This window comes from Erithacus rubecula (genome assembly GCF_903797595.1).
Source record: "Erithacus rubecula genome assembly, chromosome: 1".
NCBI classification, from domain to species: Eukaryota; Metazoa; Chordata; class Aves; order Passeriformes; family Muscicapidae; genus Erithacus; species Erithacus rubecula.
Genome location: NC_136658.1, coordinates 18445107 through 18457607, shown reverse-complemented (window position 1 = coordinate 18457607; position 12501 = coordinate 18445107). Strand labels below are relative to the sequence as shown.

Here is a 12501-nt window from a genome sequence, read left to right as displayed (position 1 = left end):
ACCTTTGTTTTTATGCTCTGTCTTCTCATATCTAACAGACTGGTATTTTTCAAAACAGCAACAAATTTTCTTTGGTTCTCCCCTCTCCACCCCAAAATTAGCAGAACAGCACAGAGACAACAGTGCACTGGTGCCCAGAAAAAAAGTCCTATTCAGCATGTCTGGGTGGAGACAGCAGCTTCTGAGGCTAGCTTAGGTATCTTTACTGTGACCATGGATTCAACACAGACCAGCTTTATTTTTCAATCCTCTGCAGAAACTCATGTTTTCAAAGCCATGAATGTTTATGCTTGCATTACCCTGCAAAAATGCAATTGGAAAAAGGTTAGAAACACTACACATGCTTATAAAGGCAAAAGCTATCTTACCTCCAGAACTAGTGACACCTAATCCCTTTACAGACAATTTACAGAACACACATACTTCAGTAAAAGCATGAAACCCAGTTAAAAGGTTTCCTGGAGAGTTTTTTAGATTTACAGTTTCTTTTTTAGATTTTTGTTTCTTTCATCAACAAAGTACTCAAAGGCCATCAGAATGTGAAGAGTATAAAAACCATCTCTGTCAAAACTTGTTTTCTTTTGGTATGGTTATGTCAGTTTCTGTGGGATAAAACAGTTAAAAAATGTCAATTTGGTTTTAATTATATTAGTTTGCTATTAATTAGTGTGCCATCAATTTTATATTTAAGTGATTTCAGCACTGAAATGTAGACTTGCAGCAGCTGAAAATCTCCTACATTTATAATAGCAAAAGGCATATCTAAAAGCATAATCATTTAAAGTTTCTTAAAGTTAGCAAAACAACTCTTGTAATAGTTTTCCAAAATAATTGTGGAAAATTAATTCCTTCCTTTATTTTACTAAAACCTTTAGAGTTACACTTTGTATCAGAAAATGTGTAATTACTCATTTTCAGCAACCAAGTTGTATCTGCTCAAAAATATTAATGAAAAGCATTCTTGCTGAATGAGAAAAAAGAGAAGTGCAATTCTAGTGATGCAACACAAAGTCATCCCAGTACCTCCAAAACTAAAGACAGTTTTCTGACAGTTTGCATTTCTGATGAAGAAATATGTATCTTCATATAGCAAATGTAATGAGCTGAATTACAGTTCTCTACAGAGCAACCAACGCTCACTGAAATTCTGCTACAGCACACACACCATTCTAAATGATGTCCCTGTTTTTCAAATGCAATTTAATCAAAAAGCTGAATCCTTCTGTAACTAAAACATGTCAAGTAAAGGATACTTTAATGTAAATTCCTCTCATAAAGAGCCACATCATGGCAGATTCCCACTATCTCCAAGCTCACAAGGTTAACTATCCAGAATCTGAATTGTCTCCCATGGCTGGACACAGAAGCTGACTTGATGGCATTTGACAGGATTCACCAATAAAATTCCCAATCAGTTCAGCAGAGACAATTAGGTCAGACAAAATCTTTTCACTTGTTCAGTTTGTTGTTGCTGTGGCCAAGCATTTCATTGTTGCCACTTTTTGCCTCTGGTCCTGAAGATTTCTCTGATGAACACCTCCCAAAAATAAGCAAGTTCTGAGGCTGTTTAAACTTGCAGCTGACCAAATTCAGCCCACCACAGCCTGCTGTACTGCCACCTCTTCCATCATACAGTATTGTATTTTGTGCAGAAAAATTAGGAAATGAGGTCAACCAAATTAATCTCACACTTAACAATGCTGTCCATATAATGTAAACCTATTCCCAGTATTCCTCCTTTTCTGAACTGCTGACCAGAAATCTCTTACCTTGTCCGTCAGTTAGTTAGTCTTGGTTTTATTCAACACATTTTCAATTCTTTAGACTTGACAAGTCTCATGCTAAAATTCCTGCTTTTTCATCTGTAAAGTTGTCTTCATTTTGTTTGTTTGCATTTCTTTTTTGGGGTTAGATGCCCAGAAGCAAGATTCTGCTTCTCTGTCTTATCTGTCCTAACCAAGATAAAAGTATTACTACTATGACTCTTCAGTTTTTATTATATTCTAAGGTGTAGTACTTCCTGAGCACTGCAAATCCATCCCAGGGTCAAGTTCCAGAGGCAAGTACCACAAAATCCCAGAAGAAGTGCAATTAATCCATGCCTAAAATTCCATTGCTAAAACACAGCAGTCCCCTCATACTTTAAAAAATGAACAAAAAACTCAATACTTGCAGATTCACTTCTCCAGTTTTTAATGAAAACCAAGTGTCTTTTTTAAAAAAAATTTTCCTGGCAGATTTACTTCCTACAAGTTACTTCTACCTTGCATCTCCTGCTGTGCAGTACCTTAAACAGATCCATGACTCAGATGTGTTCATGGGTGCCATTTTCTGCTCCCACACAGACAAAATGCAGCAGTTTATTTTAAAGAAACTAACAGGTACATTTGGGCACAACTGATTGAAACAAAAATTACACAGCTTAGGTAAAGAGCCCTACAGAGACTGGTTTGCTTTGAAATACCCTGTCCCTCCCCCACTTTGGTTAAAGAGGCCTTAAATGGAAATGCAAGAGATGTGCAAAAAGGTCCCTGAGTCAGTCTGGTTAAAAAGTTAACTTTGGGGAGTTTCAGCAAGTAAAAAGGAATCATGAAGATACCTGAAATATAGCTTCTTCCACAGACCCTTCCTAGCATTTACCACATACCTGATAAATGTAAATGGCTGGAAATAGGGTGGGTTGTGGCTGATGGTCCCATAATCACTGGGTGAGACACTTGGGTTAATATTAGCATAATTTGTATATACCTTCAAAGCAGTCAGATAGCCTTACACTGAATTTGTGGGTTATTTGTAGCAGCTGAGAAAAAAAAATTGTAACAACAGCGACTTCTGGAGAGAATTTTAATATCAAATGCATTGGCATTCTCATAGCACATATGTAAGAAATCTAAAAAGGCAATCTTTTCATGTTATAAAATCAATTTAGAAACTTGCGTACATTATTTTGCTTTTAAACATCTATAAACCAGTCAATCTAAAAAGAATCAATCGCTTGGTGACAAAACGTAATTTTACCATAAGAAAAAGCCCAAAATGTTTTTCATAAGGAAACACTGAAAATATTATTCAATTAAGAAAAGTGTAGAGAAAGGGAACATATTTCTGCATTTTATCTTTTTTTTTTTTTTTTTTTTTTACAGTAAATACACATATTATTCTTGTATGTAATGCTGGTGTTGTGATTTAGATGCTGAAAGACAACTCTGGGATGAGAGAGAAAGGTGTTGGGAGGCAGGGGAAGAAGGGGTAGTGACAAAACACAGAATTAAACTAGAAACAAAGACAAAAAAACATAGTCATTGCACAAGGCTGCTCACAGCTATACAGAAGGTAACTGTGCTCAGCAAAGTGTATTAAAATTCTCTCTCCCCCAGAAAGCATGCCTTCCTAGTTTGAGAAACAAATAAGGTGGGGTGGAGGGGTCTTGGATGGCTGTACACAACCTGAAATATAACTGGATTTTCCAAAAGCCAGGTTTCAGAGTTGTCTTGAGAGAATGGGCCCTGAGAATTCTGCAATAACAAAAATGCTGACATCTTTGGGTTGCCCTCAATTTTTATTTTAACTCCCTATTGTACTTCCAGCTTTAAGTGCTCTGGTTTTGTAGACATGGTTTAATGACACAGGTGGTTTTGGTGGTTCTCACACAGAGTCCTGAAGGGTGAGATGACAACTAAACTTACAGTGGGGGATAGGAGAAAGCATCCTTTTAGAACAGCCACCTTCTATCATGCAGTGAGTACAGAAAAAAGTGCACACACCAAAATGTGATCACTACTCAAGGAAAAGCTACAGAAACACAAATTAAGACAATGATGAAATTGTGCTAGTTTATCAAATCAAGTCTGAGTTCAATATTCAGTCATCTTTACTCAATTCTCCTAAGCAAGGTACCAGTCCTTTTTGTCTTATAAGTAAATCACATATCTTAATGACCTTATTTTTCAGTAAAACACCTCAGACTTTTGAGGTTAAGCCACAGCCTGCTTGCCTTGCTTATGCAGGTGATACCTTAAGATTTGTAGGAATTATTCTCCAAAATCAGGTGAATAGCATTAAAAATCTACTGCCTACACATACTACATTGGTATGAACTTTGAGAGCAAGTTTGCTTCTAAAATCTGATAAAAAGAAAATATACTTCTGACTTTGAAGCATTTCACTCCCAAACAAATGTCTTCCAGTTGTGGAAACACTTTTAGGAAAATGCTAGGAAGGGGGAAAATAAATTTTTAAAAGATCATCAAAACTCATCAGCCTCAAATCTTGGCAGAATTTTCTGACACATGCAGATTACTTCTGTATATAAGCAGAAACAAAACAAAAAAACACATCTCTAAAGAGAGTCAATATAAAATTCTTAAAGTAAAACAATACATAGTATTCATTCTATCTGTATCAGCTGCAAATCAAGAGACACAACACAGGATCCAGATCCTGTCTTCAGGCCTGACTTCGACATGATCATCCATGTTTAAACAGAATTATAAAGAACAGGCTCCAAAATACCCAAAGTATTTTTACATCCTTGAGGCATATACCTGTAGGCAGCTTACATATTCCAAGAATCAACTAGCAATCCACATGCATTAGCTTTAACTTAGATATTTACATTCTTATCTACAACCTTCTCCTTTCCCCCTCCCAGTGCCATAAGACCACACAACACCAGTGGAAAAAAAAAAAATCTTGAAATAAATAAACACTGAACAAAAGGTTCTTCCTGTGCCTTTTTCTTTTCCTTCCTTGCAAGGCAGGGAGAGACCAAATATCCATAAGCAGAGTTCCAGTTATTTTATACAGCAGTGTACTTTGCCAGGACTGCCTCATTAGATTTATTAGCTGCTGCTGCCACTCTGCTGTTGGAAATGCAGTTGCAAGATCAGGTCTCGAATTTCTTCTCTTTTGTTTCTGATCAGCTGACGGGGGAACCAATTCTCCAGATGAAGTGGTTGTTCAAAAATAGCTGTGGGATTCTGGCAAGAGAAAAAGGAATATTTATGGAATACATTTCCTAACACAACCTTCAGAAAGAATTTCAAACCCTTCCACTGTTGCTGAGATCAAGGAGGCACAAACAAGTTTCCAGACAAGACCGACAGCATTCAAAGTCAAATTGCAGTTCCTTTGTCATAATCACATAAATATGTGCCCTTACCAAAAGGCACTCATGGTAAACACCAGACAGGTTATCATCACTTCTCTTAAAGATACACATACTAAAGACAGATTTCATGCACTTTGACAAAGTAGCCACATTTTTGATATTTAACAAGGGACAGATGCATTTTAGTCACAAAACACACAATTACAATCACACATAGCAAAGAATCAAGCATACAGTGGTTGAGCATGCTGAGATTTTGTTGTCTCAAGCATGTGCTTTTTCTGTAATGAGCAGGTCTTCGGATAGAAGACAACAAAAAGTAAGAAGACTGATAACAGTTTTAGCAGGACATGAGAAGGGCAGAATTTGGAACAAAAGAGGATAGCAAAATGAAATAGCTGAGAGGTGCTGGCAGATTTGGTAGTCAAGACCACAACACCACATCTGATTTGCTGAAACCAATTTTTTTCTTCCTTTCCTCTTCACTCTTTTGCAATGCTTATCATTCACTTTCTCCTTCATTTAAATAAAGTAATATATTATAAAATGAAACAGTAAAGAACACATCATGATTTCCAGTCTATGAGTCCTGGCATGTTTAGGACAAGTTACAACTACTTTGTCCCAAGCCTTGCTTCTTCAAGAAGTCCTCCTTGTTAGGGAATGGTCAGCTCAAAAGCTTTGGTAAGTAATTTCATTTTCCACCTACACAAGAGCTCGACCCATCTGTTACAGAACTACAGAATGGCTGGAGTTTTATATCCCCAGCCAGACCTTCTTGGCTTCCAGCAGAGCACCTCTCCTCATTAGGTCACTGTCACTCAGGTCAGGACTCTCCAGGAAGCTGTCAGGTTAAAGTCACCCAAATGGTCTGGGGTCTGTGAATGTGAGGCTGCTCTAACCTGACCAAAGGGGCCTCCTGCACTTGTTCTTCTTGCTCAGGTGGCTGACAGCAGATGCCCACTGCTGTGTCACCTGTGGTTTTCTGCTCTTTAGTCACTGCCCAGAACTTCTCATATGGCTCCTCACCCAGCCCTAGGCAGAGATCCATGCATTCCAGCTGACCCACAAGAACAACTCTACCTCCTTGTGTTCCATGTCTGTGCTTTCCAAAGAACCTCCATCAATCCACAGCACTCGTGCTGGATACATGATGTATCCAACAACATCCCCACGACCTGGACAAGATCACAGCCTGCAACTGCACACAGAGCTCCAATCCACCCTCCCTCCCCCAGTGGGTGTACCTGTGTACAGGTGCTTTGGAATGCCAGTCTGTTCTCCTGCAGCAGAAAAGCCTGTCCACTGCCCAAGGCCTCACACAAGGCTTTGCATGCCCAGCAACCTCAGAGAATGCAAACCACAAATATCAAGCCTCAAACATGCAAAGCCATTGAAAGGACAGAGCAAAGGGCAGTGTGCTGATCTGGGGGAGAAGGCTTGGGGACACCCTAGAATACAGTGCCTGAAGCCCAGGATCTGCAGATATTTAAAGGTATGTACTGAAAAAGAGGGTCCCTTAGCTCTAAACATTCCCTTTTAACAATTTCCCTTCTCCCTCTCTCTGCAGAAGCTGCTGCCTGCAGACCCACTCAAAAACCAATGTATAAGCTGACAAAGTTTTACAGTACTGCAAGAAGAGATGCAAAGATACTTCTGTAACATCTGCAGGACAGGAGCACCTACACTAATAGGCTCTGTATACATGCAAATAGTCAGAGATACTGCATGTTTCAATACAAAAGCAACAATAAACTACAAGGTCAGAAACATTTGAGGATAGACACATATGACACACCAGATGGAAAGACCCCTGCCATTACTTAAGAACGGATTTCATATCCTCTCTCTCAAATGGCTTTGACACTTTCAACTGCTTTTTTGTGTCTGGCTATTTTGCTCAGGAAATGGGTTTCTGTGGTTTAAGATAATTTAGGGGAAATGGGAAGGTAGTTTGCATTTGTACCTGAAAGAAGCTTTCCACATACTGCAGCAAATAGACCCCACAATCACTACTGTTATCTTGTTTAGGCACTCTGGGACACAGGTCAATCATTGTTGATTTACTGAATTCCCGACGTGTTTTTCGTTTAGCTTCCCATTCCACTTCAAGGTACCTACAAAAGAAAAGGGAACAGCTGAAATACTTGAGAAATAACTCCCAAGGTCAATGCCTTTTGGGACACTAAACATTGTTCCAAAGCTGGCCAAAAAGCTAAAACAGCTCTAGCCAAATTATTTAATAGAATTTACCAAAGAAATTCTTATACTATTTCCACTATCCAATATTCTATTGCATGTAGAGACATTTCTACCACATAATAGGCAACATATAAAACAAATATGCATTACGACATTTAAAATCAGCTACTTGTGCAGAGTTTCTACAAACTATTAGGATACTAGAACATTTTTATACCTTAAATAAAGGAATCATTTTCTTGGCTATCACACATTTTTCCTGGGTTCATTCTAAGACACCAGCAGTGCCTTTTAAAATCTGACTTAAGAGAATAAATATATGCATTAAGTCAGACCTTGTGATTGATTTCTAAAAGCCCCAAGTCCTTGCAGTCATGAAAATAAAATACATATAGAGCACTTAAAACAGCTTTTGGGGGAAATGGTAACTGTGAAGAGGCACCAAATATGAAACAATTCAAAGATGAAGACATTTCAGTGAAACACACTTCCTAGGCACTGCAAGAACCTATGACTGTAGACTTTCCAATTCATTTGTTTGAGCCTGACCACTGCCCAAAACACAACAAAAATCAACTCAGGGAAAAGAAGGTATCATAGAATCCCTGCTTTAGTTTCCCTAAACTTTTGCTTCCAGCATGTAAACTGGAAACTGAAGAAAAAAGAAGTTTGCTTCCCAAACTCCTCTTATCTCCAAACTCCATAGGTCTCCACTTGTTTTCTGACTTTTTGTGAGATGTCTAAACTCCAAGAAACTGCACTCTGGAATTTCAACCCCAGGAGTACTCAAAGAATAATGCACTAAAATAATACATCCCACAAAGATTTTATTAATAAATAAATAAATAGAAATTGCTATTTCATTCTTTTTCCCAAGAAACATGGCAGGGATGCCACTCTATTTAGGGAAAAGATGGTTTCACAAACATTTCTAAATCTCATCTAAACTTTACCTAGCATTTTGAAGAATTCACTTTTACAAGAAGATGTTATGTAGTTTACAGATTTTTGTACCTTTCAGTGAATGGAATAGCAAAGAGAACAGAAAGAACAATTGCATTTAGCTTCAAATATTTAAATTTTTTTTAAGTTATTGATAGACATCAAAGTTATTAGGAGTGTGTAAAAGTACTGAAAGTTTTTATTACATTATTCAAAAACTTACATACATATCACATACAAAATTGAATATATTCTACACTTTTCAAAACAAATACCATTCCACTATAACTCTACTGACATATCAAGCTTTTAGACAGCTTCAGTCTAGCTTCTGCATTTTTGCACATAGGAGTGGATTTAACACTAATTCTGTAAGTGTCATCAAAAGATGAACATCAGTCCCCCAGAAAATTATCATAGATATTTCAAAGTATTAATTTTAAATGCTTTTCTAGCCTTAAAAACACCTTCCATTACTAGACTAGATGGGATAAATCCTCCCCCCTCCCCACCCCAAAAACCTCTCTATTTTTCTTTCTCCACTCTCCACTTTACAGCTTTTACATTATATGTGGGGTGCAGAACATAGACAGATTTTTCATGGAAGTCTCTGTATTATTATTACAATTTCCTTAGTCATGACTCCTCATGGATTTTCCTTTAGCATTAGGAAATAGACAAAAGTATTTTGTATGTAGAAATATAACCAGCAGCATCTATTGCTAAAAGATACAAACTGTAGTTACTTACTCTCTCAAAACCTGAACTGTTTTCTGCACAGAACAGGCTTTCAAGGAATCTAAGATGAGTATACAAGGCCTGTACACAAAAAAAAACAAAAACAGGTCACTGCAGCCTGTCATCACCAACAATACTGAAGGAAGTATTTTGTTTGCATACAGCCTACCCAAGAGCATCAGTAATTGAATATTTTTACCAATGTGGTAAAAATGGACAAGTATTTACAGTTGTGGTTTTATCACAATACCTGAATTACTACAGAATTTCATAATTTAATGTCACAATACCAGAAAGAAAGCAGAAACATACCTTTTACAAATCTGCTTTTTGGAATTACTTAGGGAGATCTGAGAGAAAAGAAAAAATAAAAATAAATCTCTAAAAAGCAACATCAAGTATAAACTCTAATATGTTCATAAACTTAAAGGTTGTTAGAGAAGCTCTCAATTCAGAAAGGTAGAAACTGATAAATCAGTTTTAAACAGGTAAAATCATAGCAGAGCAAATAGGTAAGCAAAGGAGAGTGCTAATTCAAAATGCTTTGCACATGCTGCAGGCCATGCAAACATCAATAGCTACTGCAAAAAGATGATGCAAAATCCCTGGGTCAAGTCTCACTGTCTTCAGAAATTCAGTAATATATGTTTTCCCTGTCAATATAAAAAGGCACTTACTTTAGAAATAGCTGAATATAAAACTGAAGCAGAAGCAGCCATTTCATTTTCACCTAGTACAAAAAAACAAATGAAAAAAGAGTTAGAGAAAATAATACCTAAGAAAAGTAGGTTTATTTTCACATTCGTGATTATTATTCATAATGTGAAAATAAAGAACTAATTTATAAACTAATTTTTACATTCTTTTCTGAATCCTGGAATAGCAGATTTGCCAAAGGTCTTCCCTCCTGACAAAATTCTTACTGAAACCAAACAACTTTCCAATTATCCTTGATTTTCCATGTCTCTTCCAGTGTTTTCCAGAGTTGCAGACAACTGGCAGTCCTTACTATGCATGGGTATATAAAAACAACTTCTAAAAGTTCTAGATAGATGTAGGATATCTTTCACATAATTTCCCTGCTTCAATGATTAAGACACTTGAAACTGTTTATGGCTTGGCATAACTTTCTCCTAGATTATGTATCTTTAGAGAATAAACTACTGTTACCATCCATCTCTTCTTCATCCTCGAGAAGCACTGAACCAGCTCTGGTGTTCTCACTGTCTGGCTCAAGTGGAGACTGCTGAGGCTGGTGAGATAATGAATTCTGAGGGGGACACTCCTCATACACAGCTTCTTCTAACCAAGGAAAACAGATAACTGCAATGTACCAATGAGACCTGCACAGCAGTGAGGAGAGGGAGGAAAAAACATCAAAACTCTGTAACATTTGGTTCTGAAAAGGCTATGAGAAACTTTTATAGTACTGAGAACTGATGGAAAACTGTTCTGTGACACAATCATCATCACCATGCTCTTTTCATGGCATCTTGTACTAATCTTTTCCCTCATTTTTTACTTTGCATTGTGGCATAACAGCAAAAGTATCAATTCCTTTAAAAACTCTAAGAAGCTCACCACAGCAATTTATCAGTGTTTGAGCACCCATTCCACACTTCAACTAAATTTCAAAATGAAAAAATACTAATAATCAGTGATGGTGATCCCAGTTTTGAATATAGCTGACATCTTTCCACAGCTGTTTTACATTATGTATCTTTCAATGACTATTCAGTTTTACAGAAGTTTCCAAGTCAATTATTTAGCGAGGCCAAGGCACAGATTATGGAAGCCCTACTTTTATCTATTGACACTATGAGTTCCTGTAACTTCTTTATAGAAATATTACTGAAGTGCACAGGAATCATCATAATGACACAGAAATCATTCTGAAAAATATCTAACAGTAATTTTCAATAAAACAAAACCCAAAGGTACAAAGCTGACAGCTGAATAAACATTTTATCTTTTGAACAGTTTTCAAAAAATTACTTGTTCCACATGTATTACTTCTACTATCACAGGCAATGATCCAACTTCACAGCCATAAATTTTTACCACCACAACGTTCACTGAAATCTTTAAATATCAGAAATGGTGTTGAAAACATACTTACTCCTCATTCACAGGCACAAAGATATAATCTTTATTGAAGATATTTATATTACGAGTCCATGTTCTTACTCTTCTGTGTCTTCTCTGTGCTGCTCTGAAAAAACAAATGACAACTGTTGTTTGGTTTTGTTCCTTTTAGTTAAAGCAAGGCATAGGGATTAGTATTCCCACATCTTCCCAGTCCCTCAACGTTTTTTTTTATTCACTCTAGAAATTTCCTAGACAGATTAAAAATAAATCAGCACACCATTGACCCAGGGTCTAGTGAGGCATTTCTGAACCATCTTAAGCTTGTCTTGGAAAAAACCCACAAACATTCACAGATTTGAATGGATTTCTTACAATTATTATTTACTGCACTAAATGCAAAAACCTCATCTAAACACCAGACTGTGTAAATACAGATCTGTATTAATTTAAGAACATCCATGAATTAGGCTTTACAATACCACTTTTGAAGGCCTATCTGAAGAACCTTATATTTTGAAAGGAAAATACTAAATATCTTGCACAGGGTTATGCAGCACACCTATAGCAAACACAGAGGTGAAACACTTGCCCTCCAATCCTGAGATTTAAATGCTGAACCAAATTTCATTTCCAGTTCTACAGACAAAGCATGACGACAATACCAGGAGAACAAGAAAAAATGAGAAGATATTTAAGTTTAGATTTTCAGCCTAGTTTGCACAAGTTGAAATAGAAATCAACATTTCACAGAACTTTGCTCCAATATGAAAGCAAAATTCACTCTACTCAGCAGACATCCCTATTATCATATAGAAAGATGTTCTTTCAAACACAGTTACATGAATTTTCAAGACATCTTTGAGACTATTACAGAAGTGTCACTTTTCTTGCCTTCAACACAGCTTTCAATGATTGTCACCAGCAGTGACTGTCAACTTAACAAGATGGCACACACACATCTCTGTGCAGATGGCCTTGTTTGCCAGTAGAATTAAAAATCTGGGAACTTCATGGATAACAAAAGAAAAAAAAAAAAAAAGACTCACTTCAGAGAGAAACAAAAGAGCCTTAAATAATCTGAATGATGACGCTTATTGATCTGTGCAACAATCTGGATGGTTTTAGTGAGGTGGGTGTTATTCCCTTCTCCCAAATAACAAGCAACAGGACGAGCTGACAGGCTCAAGTTATGCCAGGGAAGGTTTAGATTTGCTATTAGGAAAATTTGTTCACCAAGAAGTTTTCTAAGGACTGGAACAGGCTGCCCATGGAATTGGCTAAGTCACCAGGCCTGGGGTTATTTAAAAGACGTGCAGATGTGGCATTTGGGGTCATGGTTTAGTGGTGGACTTGGTAGTGCTGAGTAATAATTGCTGGCCTCTCTGATCTTAGAGGTCTTTTCCAACCTAGCAGATTCTGTG

At 37.0% G+C, this 12501-nt stretch overlaps 1 protein-coding gene across 1 annotated transcript in view; it reads right to left on the bottom strand.

Moving 5' to 3' along the window:
- Nucleotides 1–4133: 4133 nt before the first annotated feature.
- Nucleotides 4134–12501, bottom strand: part of SENP7 (SUMO specific peptidase 7) — a 39024-nt gene continuing 30656 nt past the window's right edge. Inside the window, exons 18-24 of the mRNA XM_079298930.1 lie at nt 11112–11204; nt 10139–10335; nt 9670–9722; nt 9305–9342; nt 9005–9073; nt 7077–7227; nt 4134–4979 (exon numbers count right to left, since the gene is read on the bottom strand). Of these exons, the coding sequence (XP_079155056.1) occupies nt 4842–4979; nt 7077–7227; nt 9005–9073; nt 9305–9342; nt 9670–9722; nt 10139–10335; nt 11112–11204 (739 nt within the window). The 3' untranslated portion in view covers nt 4134–4841. The remainder of the gene's footprint in view (nt 4980–7076; nt 7228–9004; nt 9074–9304; nt 9343–9669; nt 9723–10138; nt 10336–11111; nt 11205–12501) is intronic.